Raw genomic sequence first — 14,785 nt, forward strand, 5'->3', positions numbered from 1 at the left:
ATTTTGTTGGTAGCAAAAGTATATTGAATTGCTTGATAGTAAATAGTCATTTATTGTATTTGCTACGTGTTGTACGCTGGCTATAGCCGTTATATTTTTATACAGTAAGTGCATTATAATAGTATTCTATTTATTTGTATCAATCACCAGTATCATCCAGTAATGTAGTAAATGTTTACTCCTTTACGTCTGATAATTATGTGCACTAATATAAATTATCCTATCTCTATATCATAAATAATGCTAATACTTGACCTTATGCTGACATATTTCTACGAGTGCTACCACTGAAAAAAGGCAGCTACAAAAAAAAGTCGTTTCAACAAATACTGCAAGTACCGGTATATGTAGTGTGTCACCCTTCAGATACAAACATATTTGGGTTTCCTAAATAATATCCTTATAAGAGGAAAGAGGTTAAACCAAGGAATTCGACCTTAATCCGTTGCAATAGTTAAAGGTCTAAGTATATGGGTAGAACAGACTATACCATTTTGAAGGAGGTGGACTTTCTTGAGCAAGGTTGAGAGAAAAATGTTCCTAATACCAACAGGGCAACAATAGTTCTCTTTGAAAAGCACTTCAGCCGATTATTGAAAGTGGGCCCCCACGCATGTTAGAAAAAGACGGCAGATTCATAACGTTATTCTTTCAGTGAAAGATTACTTTTGTTTCACCTTTTCATTTATGATTATACAGTACATTAATGTCGGATACGAAATAGATTATTCAAACTTGAAATTGTAATAAAATTCAATGAAAATATACTACAGTAGGCCTATGGGTCAATCTAGTAAATATAGGACTGCAATATGTTGCATTTCCACTAAGTAGCCTATACTTGGGCACCTGAACAGCAGCATTGGCATTACAGTTTGTCCCGGTGAAAAGCACCCCCTCGCAGGGGGAGAATAGATGAGAATAAGAATAATTTGATGCTGGGATATACAACATTTACATGGTGGGTGCATTCCAGGGCAGGTCTGTGATGTCAAGGGGGAAACCACTGTTCAGTGCTAACAAAATACTGATGGGCAAGACTACTGCAGTAAAAGCAGTTAATGCACCTGCTTCCATAAACAAAATAATGCAGGGTAGGCAAGTCTCAGCATCCATCTTGACTCATAAAGAGTGGAAACTGTTTCTTCTTTCAATCTGGTGTCTTCGGTTTTATACGATTGTCTTTTGTAAATGGTAAATGTCGGATAACACAACCACTCGAAAGCATTCATTCAAGTATTATGAGTGGTTGGGGAAACATGACGGTCGCAGGAGGAGTTCCCGAAATCCAGCGAACCCATTGGCTTTAGCCCCGGGGTCTATAGAGGAGACTGTCTAGGTTGCGCGATCTTCGAGTAAAGTAAACATCGCTATAATGGGACAGGACAAGAACCTGCTAAACTAAACCCCTAAGTGAACAATGGAAAACCTGGTACGTACGTAAATAGTTTTTTGTAGTTTTCGAATGTGCCTGCTCTTGTTTTGTAGTTTTCGAATGTGCCTGCTCTTGTGCCTTTTTGTTGGTTAAGCGCTACTCATAGTGCTGAAATATAGTCGCTATTGTTGTAACGTTTTGGCTGCATATAGCCTACGTGATAGTTTTTCATTGCTATAATTTTGTTGTCTACTTATTTTCACATTAGACTTATGTGATATTCGAGGGTTACCAGGCTTGTCTTTGCAAGGACAATGTTGTAAAATGTCTTATCCATAGGCTACAACTCGGCTGTTAACTCCACAGACCAGGGCCCCGCAGTCTTAGAGTGAACGAGCCACACATACGCTGTAGACAACGCTCTATTGTCCATATAAGTCTGTGCACCTGCCAGTCTTGACTGACCGCAGCCTATAGTTAATAATCTGGCTGCAAAATAATGTGTCATTAGGAGAGAATACAATAGGTGGAATATGATATATCTTGTGACTGTCACGTTTAGTTTCATTTTCACATTAAACGGAAAGTTCAGAGCCTAGTAATTCTCGTGTCTGTTGTCAGAGCAGAAAAGGCTGGACCTGGAGGTGGAGGAGTTTATGGACATTCTGGAAGAGAGAAGAAGGAGCAGTGACTTAGGCCATGCCTTCAGGACCTTTAACCCCCAACTCTACAGGGGAGTTCCGCCATGCTCCGTGAAGGACCTCAACAGAACTGTGCTTGAATCACAGTACCTGAGCTATGTCATTAAAGAGGTGTGTGTCCATGTGTGCATGAAACCAAAAATATGTTCAGTATTGATTAGTAATAGAAGGTCAATGATGAAGGTTTGACCCTGTGACAACAACAACAACCTGGACGAACAACCTCATTCTGGATCTCTCCATAGGTTGCCATGGAGAGTGGGAAAACATTGGAGGTAGTGAGAGAGGAGGCTTCTGGGATACTGGAGGAGATGTCTCATAACTTACAACTAGGCTTCATTAGACTGCTGGGGTTCATCTTCACTAAAGTCTTCAAGAGGCTTTTCAGCAGCATCCATGTCAACCAGGAAGGCCTCAACAGGGTCAGTATGGAGTCTCAATCTACCACTGTAATATACAGCACTGCCCAAATCCAGATACTTTTCCTGTACTCTGAACATCTGATAGGACAGACTCATCTGTTTTTTTTTAATGAAAACATTACCAGTCTATTTACTTAACAGGTTATGGCCTGTTTAAACTGTAAATGTTGTAGATTTACAGTTCCGTCAAAATGGACTGTAAAGGAGGAAGTAAACAAGGCGTTTAGTGCTGTGTTACTTCCATAATACCACTACGGTAGTTCAGACAATTCATCTTGCTTATTTTTCCCGCCCCCTCAGCTTCAACAAGCAATTCAAGAGTCTCCAGTAATCCTGATGCCCAATCACAGGAGCTACGTAGACTTCCTGGTTCTGTCTTACATTCTGTTCACCTATGACCTCCCGATCCCCGTAATTGCTGCAGGAATTCGCAAGTATCTATTACAGTTTTATAGAACGTCTAACGGATCTGTCGGTTTCTGATCATATCAAATTATTGTCTATAGATGCGATTGTCCAAACGTTTTTAAGTTCTGTATGTGCAATAAGTTGACAATTATGTTAAGATTTTCTTAATGGGCATATCTTTCTTTAAACAAGAGGTTTGACTTTTTTATAACAAGTTAATGTCATTTACATTCTGTCAGTCTATCTTGCTTCGTATCTGTCGGTTTGTCTGTCTAACCATCCGTCCTTTTGTCTGCCCCCTCCTCTAGCTCTCATGGGGATGAAGATGATTGGGGAGATCCTGCGTCGCTGCGGAGCCTTCTTCATCCGTCGTGCTATTGGCTCAGACAAGCTGTACTGGGCCGTGCTCTCTGAGTACGTCAAAACCATCGTCAGGGTAAGAGTGGCTATGGACACGCTGACCTCACCACATTCAAACTCTATGTGTGCTGATTGGCAACAGAAGCAACATGAATTCATGCAAAAGCAACATTTATAGCGACTCGTCACTTAGCTGGGTTGTGTTACGGTAAATGGTGCATTGTGTCCCTAGAAAGGATATGCTCCTGTGGAGTTCTATGTGGAAGGTCTCAGAAGTCGCACTCTGAAGTCTCTAACACCAAAGCTTGGTGAGTCTAGCTTGGTGATGTTGTTCAAATATTCGTACCAACAACTACTGAGATGCTAATGACCTAATGGTTCTCTTATGTGTGTGTGTGCAGGTATGATGCACATGGTATTGGAGCCCTTTTTTAAAGCGGAGGTGTATGACATCAATCTGATACCCATCAGTATTAGCTATGACAGGGTACTGGAGGAATCCCTCTTAGCCCATGAATTGCTGGGGATACCCAAACCTAAAGAGACCACCACGGTACAAGTCTGCATGTCTACAACATATCCATATTTCTCTCAACAGAAACTCAAGCTACTCAACCTCAACACACATCTCTCTTCCTCCTTACCCCCTGTTTTTTGTCTTTCTGCTCCCCTTCCCCTTCTTTATTCCCCCCCCCCCACTCTGTCTGTCTCACTCTCTCCAGGGCCTGTTTAAAGCCAGAAAGGTTCTGGACGAGGACTATGGCAGTATGCATGTGTACTTTGGACACCCTCTGTCGGTACGACAGCTATCTCAGGGCAAAATCAACCGCTGCCAGTACAACCTCATCCCCAGGTACAGAGAACACACACGCCTGCTATGAATGCAGTTGAAGGTTTTTATGGGGATGTCTCTTGATTAAATGTTATGGCCTGAGCCTTTGTACTGAAAATCAGTTGTATTCACAAGTCCGCACAGCAGTGATGGTCATGTAGTAATAATGTTCTTCTCCGACAACTTTGTACACTCATAGCTTCTTACCATTATTAATCTCTCTCTTTTCCCCACTCCTCTCTCCCCCCTTTCCACAGAGACCTTCCCCAGAGGCCCAGCCCAGAGACCCAGGCCTGTGTGAGCTGGCTGGCCCACTTGGTGGTGTGTGTCCAGGAGGAGGGGATGGTGCTTAGTCCCTGGTCTCTCATGGCCTGCCTGCTGCTTCAGAGCCTCCCAGCGGCCCAGGAGGGAAGCCTGGCCTGGGATCTCCTGACACAAAAGACCCTCTGGCTCAGGGACCTGGCTTTGGGCTTCGGGGCCCGCTTGCACTGGCCTGGTAGGAGGCTCTATGGATTGATTCTTTCTCACACTATTATTTGTCTGAAAAAACAACAGTCAAACATATTTTAGTATTTTGTGTTTGGGGAGAGAGGGGGATGGGGCAATGGAACCACTGTACCAACAGTCTAGTGTGTTATAGGTCAGAACTGAACATTGTCTTGTCACTTTGACCTGATTAAGCTTATCATAGAGATAAGATAAATCAACTTGACACAAGTTTACCATCTGTACGCTAGCTCACCTGAGAGGGACCTTGAGGAACTGTCACAAACAAACACACAGATACAAATGAAGACACTCATGGCCTTGAGTCTTGTGTTTTTCTTCCTCTCCAGAGCAAATTTCGGACTCTGATGTGATGTCATCTAGCATGGCCCTGCATAGCACTGTGGTTCGTTGTGAAGGTGGGCGAGTCCACCTGGTGGAGGAGGAGGGGCCTGCAGGGAACCAGCCCATCAGCCCAGCAGAGGGTGTGATCAGGAGGGCGGGGCCTGTTCTTATGGTGGCTCTCTATAGGAACCAGGCGATGCATGTTTTTGTACGTCCAGCTATGCTTGCTGTGGCCATACACACTGCACAAAGCACACGCAGAGGTGAGGAACCATTACTACTACACACACAGAAATACACAATAGCAGGATTTATCCCTGTCTCACCATGTCTTTATTTTGTTTCCAGAGGACATCTTCAATTTCTTTAGCTTCCTGCAGGATGTCTTCTCCAACGAATTTATCTTTGTCCCTGGCAAGACCTCTCAAGTATGGTTGCAACTAGCAACTAACTATCGTACCCAAACTTTGTACCTGATCCAGAGAATAATATAAAGCTAACATGAAATAATAGAAAACAGGATGCTGTATGTATAGCATATATGAAATCCTTTATACGGGAAGATTCAGTTGCTGCATATGATTTTAATCTGTTGTCTGTGTTTACCTTTCAGGACTTTGAGGAGTCGTGTCACTTACTAAGGAAGTGTGGTGCTGTTCAAGTCAGTGATCAGGAAGTGAAAGAGACTGAGGAGGGGCAGACCACAACTGCCTTCCTGCGAGCGCTGCTACAGCCCTTCATAGATGCCTATCAGGTATGTGAGCTGGATTCAAGGAACAGTTAACCCAAATTCAAAATGACTTGTGTAATTCCTACTATATTTGATTTGTAAGCCATCTGCTAACATCCTTGAAAAATGAAAAGGCTTAAAAAAGGAAAATATACTACCAACTGCTAACAAATATGCTTAAAATAGAAAAAAGAACAAGAAAAGGGGAAATGAGAAAATATATTGTGAACATATCTGTGTAACAAGTGAAGTCCGGTGTGTGGTCATGGTCTATGTCTCTGTAACTGTTTTGGTCAGGTGGTGTTCAGTCACCTGTGTGAGGAGGGTGTTCAGGTGTTCACAGAGAAGCAGCTGGTTCCTGCAGTACGCACCCTGGCCTCACAGCTCATCCTGTCTGGTAATTTTCAGTAGCTGAAGGTGTTGTGTGTTGCATCTTATTATTGTATACTTTCATTCCTTTTAATGTCCTTGTGCTTCACAGGTGAGCTGAACTCCTATGAAGCACTTTCATCTGACACCCAGAAAAATGTTCTATCTGCCCTGCTAAGACTGGATGCTGTGACAAAGTCAAGAGTGTAAGTACAACTTTACCTTACTTGCCTTTCATTTAAACTTTTTAAAGTGCTTTTTAATCATTGTAACCAACTATTCTTTGGTTTCTTTCTTTCAGAGGAGTACCGAGTGAGTTCCAGGCCAAAAAAGCAGCCATCAGAAAAATAGGAGCTATAATGAGTAAGACAGTTCCCTTATACAAAACTGATTAAGATGTTTTGGAAATATTCCCATTATGAATTACTTCAAGTTAAATTGGTTTCATTTTTAGCTTAAAATATATTTTTATGTTTCCTCTCGCAGCTGGAAGAATCCCACCACAGAGGCATCTGATTGCTGCACTGGATGCAAGACTTTAGTCTCCATGGTAGACACTTGTAATCCTCATGTGTCCATCTATGGCTCCTCCTATGCATGGGCTAGAAACTTGGAGCTCTCAGACAAACTACCTCTGTCTGAATGTGAAACATGTATATTGCCATCGAGACATAGGATGGGTTTCATTCCTAAATTGGGCTCCCTCCACTAAGGGTCATATTCAGTTGTTATATTCTAACTGATAGGCATTCTAATTTAAGGGAGGGAGGTAGGTGGGTAAGAAGGCAGGGAATGATTGATTGACCATGAGTTGAGCCTTAAACAGTCTCAAATAGTATTAAATGCTAGCTAGTGGCTTAAGTGCAATTAATAAAGTTAAGGATAGGGTACTTTAGGGTCTTAGGACAATTGGAGGTAGTCTAATTACTGATGCAATACAAGCTCTCATGTATTTTTTCTTTTTATGGGCAATCCATAATATAATTACAGGTCTCCATAATGACATACAAGCAGCATACAGCATCACAATCAAAGAGAAATTACATTTAAATTGGAATAAATGTAAATTCATTTTTTATACATCTCAAGCTAATGCCCTGACAGGGCTTATGAATTTCCACCAAACAATTTCCATAAGGAATCAGGAGAGACCACTGTGACCCTCAATAACCAATTCATGTTCAACTGTTCTGTAGTTTTGTTTTGCCCGCATATCCCTGAGTTAAATAAAAGCTGAACAGTTGAATGTCAACTTCTTGTCAAAGTAACTCTTCCAGTGGTTTTATACAACCCACGTTTACGTAGGCAAATTGAATGATGCATCTTTGCAACACATAATCAGGCAGACCTATCTATTCACGTCAACCTTAAGTCGGAGGGAAGTGACAGGGTCTTGACAAAAGACGGTCATATATTCCACCACTTTTTGGTTTTGTTTTTTTTCCTCCTCCTTCGCTCGGTTCCGTTCCTTCTCCCATCGGTCCTTCTCACCGTTGACTTGAGCAAACAGGTTGACCTGTATGGCGCGCAGAGTGGAGGCCAGAAGGAAAAGAGTGCCCTGCAGCCCGTGACAGAGCGCGGCGCACAGGCCAAGGCCAACTCCAAGAAGGTCAGGAATGGTTTCGAACACAACACACAGACCTTCGAGGAAGTGCAGCGAGCCTTTCTTGGTGGGAGTTGTTTCTGGGTCGACAAAGTGCTTCACAGACTTGACCAGGTGAAGGCCTGCGCGGCGCAGCGGGAGCAATGCAAGGTACATGTGACAAGCCGCTTTGGTGAGCGCGTGGAAGAGTAGCCGTAGCTCGAGAATGGCGTTGCCTGGAGATAAGAAGATAACCGGGTTAGCTAGAGTCTTATTTAAAACTCTTTGGCTTAATTACGGCTACTCTTTACTAACAACATGAATTAAGCTCATGTCATACAGCAGTGAAAAGTGCGCCTCAAGGCTACAGTAAATGGTATCCAGAGATCTGTGCATGCTGCAAAACGTGTTAATGTTCATAATCCAGTTGATTTTGAATCAGTCGATCATTTAACCCTTGGCAAAAGGTTGCGCCACTGTCAATTAGGCCTACCCTGTGGACATAATGAGAGGGGTGAGATGGTGTATAAATAATAAATTGACATCATGACGCGCTTTCAGATCCCTATAAGCTGGGAATCATTTGGCAATGGTTTTAATCGTTGACTGAGTAGGATATAAATAGAAGTTGGTATGCATAATTGTGCATCTCTCAACCACCTATAGTTATAGTATAACATCCCTGATTTTAGATTTCTTAGACATGTCTATGTCTACATAGTCGTGTCGGCTACAATTCTGATAAATTGATTAAAGCAATCATACCGCAATCAAGTGGAAGAGTGCACCGTTCCTTTGGTGATGAAAGGTTCCAAATCTCAGCTAACCATTTTCTCTTACCGTCTATAAAACAGAGAAGCCAGAGCAAGGCAAAACTCGCTGCCAACGAAGTCCACCAATCCATGTAGTCCTCTCTCTTTAGTAGACACCGCAACACAAATTGTATCTTCGGTGACGGCTTCTTCCCCTTTACGCAGCTTAGCTACAACATTAGGCTAAGTACAGTAAGCCAGTGGTTCTGCTACTAAACAGGATTTCAATGTGCACATGATTTTCTCACTGACGCTCTATACAGTTGGGCTTCAAAGGTAAAATTATCCTACATCTAGCCTTAAGTGCTAGTTTTTGTGGTTTCTATAATATGCTTCATGTTCATGCTGAAAATGGTGAAACAGGCAGATGACATGAAAATTGACCTAAATGTAATGTTTAACATAATGCCATGGTCTCTGAAAAATAAACTCATATTAAAATGCAATTTCTTCTTTGAATGTAAACGGTGGCTACGATAAGAACAATTGTAGGCCTACATTATTACTAAATGACAATACAAAATGACAAATGGTAGTGACAGGACTCAGGAAGCCATTTAGCCAGATATCCCCGCACAGCATATGTTGTTGTGACTGTCAATAGGCACGCCTATCTATACTTTGATAATAAAACACATTTTATTAACACATCGAGAACAAATTTGTTCTCGATTAACTTTATTTCATGAGCTTATTTAACGGAGTCGGAGAGAAGTGGCGGGGTCCTGGTGAAAGAGGGAGAGATATTTAACCACCTGTACAGTCAGCTTCTTTTCTTCTTCTTTATCTCTGCTCTCCTCCGTCTTCCAGACCTGACCGTACCTGGTATTGCAGATGACAGCCTTTTGAATCGAGCGGAGAATTGAGGCGATGATGCACAGCTCCAAAAGCAAAGCGCAACATAAAGCTTCACTGAGGCCGTTAACAAATCCCAAAACGTCAGTCATCATGTGACATAGGATACAAAAAGTCTCAAGTAAATTCAACATCAATGTAGTTGTTCGAGAAGGCACATCCTGAAAGCACACGCACATCCTGAAAAGGTGCAAGGTAAAGCTACGAAGCTTCAACAAAATCCGGTACATGTGGCATGCGGTTTTGCTGAGCGCCTGGAGGAGGAGCCGTAGCTCGCGGGCGGCAGAACCTGGAGAAAATAGGTTGGGGTTGTTTTTTGTCTATATTCATTTTCAAATTGATGCTTTATTTGCTTGCAATATAAGCCTATGCTTCAGTGAACTTAGTTAGGCTAGATAATCATAGTTTGTAACAATTTATTTAGCCATTATATTTATTTGGTGCATTACTTCTGTGAATAGCAGCCTATAACCTGTAGGCTACTTTAATTTCTGTCAAATGTCCATTATTGGATGATAAAAACACAAATAGGCTTCATAAATAAGCTATATGCATTAAGTTACTGAACAAGTAATTTTCTCTTACCGTCCATAAAATATAGGCCCATACAAATGATAAAAGCCAGGATAATTTCCATGGCGTTCTTATTTGCGTCCTTACAGTGTTACCTTTTAAACCACGGTGTCACCAATCACATTCAGTTAAAGTTGATGGCTTCTGTTTAGACAACTGTTTCCCTGTAAACGAAGGTAAAAGCGCGCATAGAGTAGCCTATAGGCTACGTGGCGTAACTTCACTTCAAATAATGGGATTGTTGTTAAATAATATTCCAAAATGCACTTCACCCGTAGGCTCTAACATTTACATTTACATTTGCATTTATTCGTTTAGCAGACATTTTTATCCAAAGCGACTTCCAAGAGAGAGCTAACAACATTTTATACGAATAACTTGAAAGACAAGAACACACACAGTTTTGAACCACTTAGCCTATCGTTTTTTCTCTTTTTTTCCATTAATTTCTATTTATGGTAGTCTAGAAAAACACCATGTTCCACGATGACGTTACATCTGTCAATTTTGGTGGGATTAGGCTACAGGTGCATGCATACATTCAGAGAGACATTCACGCTGTAAATTTGAGAAGTGCGTAAAAATCCCAAATTACCAATGGAGCTCCAAAATGCTTTACTAACTCACGCGCATGTGAGCCATCACCATGGCAACGGAAGATACACTAGAGCGCAGCCAGGAGCTGCAGACGAAGACCGGGCACGGAGCAGGTGCTTCTTTCCCCGGGCAGGGCTGCTGCATTAATCCTATCGAGTGTCCATTCCCCAAAGGGTCCTGTCTAAGAAAGTGACTTTGGTTTGAACGAGGTAAGGCAGCATTTAGTTGTGTTTTTTAATTATTTTTCTTTGAAATAGCCTACTGACTTAGACTATCCGCAAGTGGTTGTTTTCCTAGTTAGATGGTTATGAACTATGCGAACGCGCAAAGTGAAGCAATGTTCTAACTTATTTCCATTACTCCATTACTTGGCACTCGAATTTAACTAGTTCTCCTCAGTCCTCTTGTGCAATGCAATATCCTGATCTCAATTAGGCCTACAGGATCTTCTCAACTGAACAGGTGGAGGTAAAGCATAATTACTAACTCCAAGCAATTAACCCCCCCCCCCCCCCAACCCTAACCCCCCATACAACAACTATCAATTATTTAAAAATAACATTTGGCCTAAACATTACTGGGTACTGATTCCACAACTATTCATTATACATGCTGTATCTGTGTCATTGACTGTGTGCTATGGAAATATTTTATGTATTTTAAAACATTGAGATACTCTTGCCAAGTTAATTCTTATAACACCATTTTTGCTTTAATTTCAGGTATGCCCTTGAAGAACAAGAACAGAGCAGCAGGTGGTGTGATCACCATCCACACACCCACACCTTTAAATCTCAAGCCTAGGGTAAGAACAGGTTATTTGGGCTGAGAGTAGTAATTCTGTAATTCTGACTAAATTAGACACATTAAAAGCTCTACATTGATACAACATACAATGGGATGTTTGCTGACTTCTTGATTTACTCCACTAAATGTAAAAAATAATCCCCCTTTTATTAAGAACTTTAAAGTCCTGAAAAAAAAGTGGAAACTTGCTCTCCTATCTGACACACACACACACACACACACATACACACACACACATATGCACACACAATCTCCTCCCTACACAGGGAGAGTGAAACAGTTAACCCTTAGTCAACAAATAATTGATCACCAGTCTCTTTTATACAAAGAGCCAGTAAGACTACTACAGTGGATGATTTGGCAGAGGTACAACACTCCTCTGCATGCATGGCTACCTTGCTATTCTTCTGCACCTGTAGGGTGTCATGTCTGAGTGGGCTGTGTTGAAGGCTCCGGGGCTGCCAGGGGGGCAGAGTAAGCAATTAGATAAGATGACAGATGTAAACCAGACGGACAGACAGACATATCTGTGAAGCGGTCAAAACAGTTGCTTGGCATGCCTGAATGTGGAGAAAATGGGTAATCCATAGAAGAATGAACAGAATCCCCTTTCGTTGATTGCAAGACCGCATCAGACAGGTTTAGGCTTTCAAACACAAGGTGTGGCTGTGTTGTATCAGTGTTGGTGCTCAGGTTACTAAGTAGTGACACTACCTGTATGTGTGCTGCGCTGTGAGACACTCTGCTCCACTCAGACCACTCAGCGCCTCTGTCTTGTGGTCTGTGAAAAAGTTTGAGTTAGCGCTCTCACACTCGACGGACAGGAAAGAAAACCAATGTAGTTCATGAATTCATTCTTTGGTACACATGATTGATCGACAGGCACAAGCAGGTTGTTTGGTTTGTGTTGTTCTAGGTGACTGCAGTGGCTTGGGCAGATGTCCCCGCCTCCGTGGCAGAGAGTAGGAGGAGCCCGTACTGTCGGAGTGTCATGACGAGGAATGCAAGTCCGGGTAGAGGAAGAGGAGGAGGGGGTGGACGAGAAGGGGGGAGAAAGAATCAGACCTGGGTTCCTAGGTCACCAAGAGGGCCCTGTGTGGATTGGCTGTCTCACTCCTCCTTCAGGCGCTTGCAGGTACTGCACCATAAACACAGAATTGGAGACTTTTTGATCATGACATTTGTATTAGAATACACAGAAATGTGGAGAAATGTTTTTGCACACAAACCAACACTCATGTTTTCATGATTGATACTTTCTAAATTCCATCCTCAAATCAGGCTAAATTAGAGTCAGAAAACCAAGAGACAGGGAAAATCATTCAACCCCTACTGGATACTGAGAAAGGCTTCATCAAGGTAAGTAGAACTGTCATGTCCAAAACATACTGAAGAATGTAATATCACAATATGGAAAACAAATCCCGCTTTCATATTTCATACATCATATTCCTCATCTAAACATAGTCTCTGATAGACACAGTTGGAACGTCTGTGTTTGATGCCCTGAACCGTTTTTCACCAACACCGCATTCTGTGTGTGTGTGGTGTCGTCACAGGACCTGGAGCGTTTCCTCAGCCACCAGGATGTTTTGGCGCTCCGTAAGAAAGAGCTTCTGCACAGGCACTGGACTGAGCGTGTGTGGACGCCCATCCAGAGGAACGTGGAGGACCGAGCGACCAACTGTTGGTCCGAGGAGGCCGACAGGATCCGCAGCATGTTCATGCACTACATCAACTACTGCAACAACAAGGTAGCACAATGTCACAGATACAACAAGACACTACATCACCGCTATGATATGAGACACTACAGCACATCCACCACTGCACAATATAAAAGATGCGATATGACACACTACAGTACATCACCGATATGATATGAGACACGATATCAACAACAAGGTGGCACAATGTCACACAACGGACCAAGGTAGAATTCTGTGACACTCTACTGAACCAACATTAGAACCGCTTGTCCCCACTGTGACTGTTCCTCAGGGCTTTGTGTCCCTAGAGGACTATGACCCCCTGGAATACAACCCTCTCCTGCAAAACATTAACAAACCTCAGTTCTTCAAGGTAGTATTTCTTTTTTGTTGCTTTTTCACCCTTAAATATTTCATGCATTCCATACCGCAAGTGTTGAAACAAGCATGTTTAAGGTTAACTTCCCTTAGGTTACTACACGTGCCTTGAAGGACCCACTGTTCTTCCAATCCCGTGAGAGAGTAGAGGAAAAGAGGGCAGTCCTTCGCTGTCAAACAGGTGATATCCCCTCTGTTACTTTTGCTAGAAAAGAGCTTACATCTCCATATTATCTCAGGTTGTTCATTGTGACCAAAAGAACACAGAAAATAACACACATGATGGCAGGACAGACCCTTTGCATGTTAGGGGAGGGGGTACACATTATATCAGGTGAAAAAACGGCCTGATATAATGTGTATCCCCTCTGTAACTCATATGGCAGACAGCAAAAGTTACATTGGGGATAAACATTATATCATTATAATGTGTATATATATATGAAATATATATTATACCTTGATATTACGGCTGTCTGGTTGGGTTATAAACAGTATTTATTATTGCTTATTCAAGAGTTTTCATCTTAATAGGTCAAAAAGTGAATACTTTAGATTAAAATGGTTCCATCTAGGGGGCTTAACATGTAGTTTTATGTTTTGATTCATTTGTTGTTGTTTTCAGGTCATTTATACACACGCAGAGAAGTGGAAAAACTCCTGAAGCAAAGTCTACCTCACCAAACTGTGCCCAGTGGCTGGACCTCCGAAATGTGCTCCAGGTCAGCTGACCTGCCCCTGCTGGCCTCACCCACTCACCAAGGCTCCACCTCTAGAGCTCCTCTAGTGGAGATGGACCCTGAGCTATGGAAGCTCAGCAGGTACAAAACACACGTTGTACATATTAGTAGTTCCAGCAACTTGATGGACTTCCTGTTAGTAATTAATATTGTGTACCGTATACAATGTTATATAATCAGTAAGTCTCAGTAGTTCTCATCCATGTATACAGGGACTTTTTTTACATGGTCCAATGTCAGAAGACTTCATCTGATTTCAAGAAAACAGTTGCTATTGAAACGCCTTTTGATTTATAACAGTCCAGCCGTACAGTCCAACACAGCATCCCCTGAACCCCTCTAGACATGTGTTCGTCTGCCATTGTCAACCTCACCAGAGTATGTCCATCCCTTCCAGAACGAGCGTGACTCCATACCAGCTCACAGACACAGCCACTCCGGATAGAAGATGTCTGCAGGCTGGCTGCTGGTCGTCCAGAGGATGACCTCCGTCAGGCTACGTGCTAATAGGTTTCTACAGGCACCCCAGCTCCTCTCCAGTGACAAAATGGAAGGAGTCTCCTTTGAATGTTATGAAAATGAGATTAAGTAAGGATGGAAGCAGAAAGAGAGAACATTGTTCTTTGGGAAATACATGAAGGAAGAGAGGAGAGAATGACGTGTGTATTGTAGTCAGACTGGGCCCTGATGCTCACAAGAGTGAA

General features: G+C 42.3%; 2 protein-coding genes across 3 annotated transcripts; both read left to right on the forward strand.

Moving 5' to 3' along the window:
• Positions 1-1,311: 1,311 nt before the first annotated feature.
• On the forward strand, positions 1,312-7,020 carry gnpat2 (glyceronephosphate O-acyltransferase 2). Its single transcript, XM_067242071.1, has 16 exons — positions 1,312-1,432; positions 2,002-2,187; positions 2,322-2,498; positions 2,799-2,928; positions 3,215-3,342; positions 3,499-3,574; positions 3,668-3,819; positions 3,989-4,119; positions 4,356-4,594; positions 4,935-5,192; positions 5,278-5,357; positions 5,543-5,683; positions 5,957-6,056; positions 6,141-6,234; positions 6,330-6,391; positions 6,515-7,020. The coding sequence occupies exons 1-16, from the start codon at positions 1,421-1,423 to the stop codon at positions 6,568-6,570; spliced, it is 2,022 nt and encodes a 673-aa protein (XP_067098172.1). The 5' UTR covers positions 1,312-1,420; the 3' UTR covers positions 6,571-7,020.
• Positions 7,021-10,095: 3,075 nt separating this feature from the next.
• On the forward strand, positions 10,096-14,728 carry fam228a (family with sequence similarity 228 member A). 2 transcript variants are annotated; one of them, XM_067241306.1, is made up of 9 exons: positions 10,096-10,656; positions 11,170-11,252; positions 12,171-12,389; positions 12,536-12,613; positions 12,814-13,008; positions 13,256-13,336; positions 13,435-13,522; positions 13,967-14,162; positions 14,479-14,728. In XM_067241306.1, exons 2-9 carry the CDS (start codon positions 11,172-11,174, stop codon positions 14,564-14,566), a joined length of 1,026 nt encoding a protein of 341 aa, XP_067097407.1. In that variant the 5' UTR covers positions 10,096-10,656; positions 11,170-11,171; the 3' UTR covers positions 14,567-14,728. The 2 variants fall into 2 exon arrangements, with proteins under 2 accessions (XP_067097407.1, XP_067097406.1); XM_067241305.1 differs by having other exon boundaries at positions 10,096-11,252.
• Positions 14,729-14,785: the final 57 nt, after the last annotated feature.

Source organism: Osmerus mordax, chromosome 8 (genome assembly GCF_038355195.1).
Source record: "Osmerus mordax isolate fOsmMor3 chromosome 8, fOsmMor3.pri, whole genome shotgun sequence".
In the NCBI taxonomy this organism is placed as follows: Eukaryota; Metazoa; Chordata; class Actinopteri; order Osmeriformes; family Osmeridae; genus Osmerus; species Osmerus mordax.

Excerpts from the sequence above, each read along its gene's own strand:
- gnpat2 (XM_067242071.1), top strand. Across the intron at positions 3,820-3,988 it reads AACCTAAAGAGACCACCACG|GGCCTGTTTAAAGCCAGAAA; the intron begins GTACAAGTCTGC and ends CACTCTCTCCAG. Across the intron at positions 5,358-5,542 it reads TCCCTGGCAAGACCTCTCAA|GACTTTGAGGAGTCGTGTCA; the intron begins GTATGGTTGCAA and ends TTTACCTTTCAG.
- fam228a (XM_067241305.1), top strand. The coding sequence starts at position 11,100 with ATGTATTTTAAAACATTGAGATACTCTTGCCAAGTTAATTCTTATAAC. Across the intron at positions 12,390-12,535 it reads CCTCCTTCAGGCGCTTGCAG|GCTAAATTAGAGTCAGAAAA; the intron begins GTACTGCACCAT and ends TCCTCAAATCAG. Across the intron at positions 12,614-12,813 it reads CTGAGAAAGGCTTCATCAAG|GACCTGGAGCGTTTCCTCAG; the intron begins GTAAGTAGAACT and ends GTGTCGTCACAG.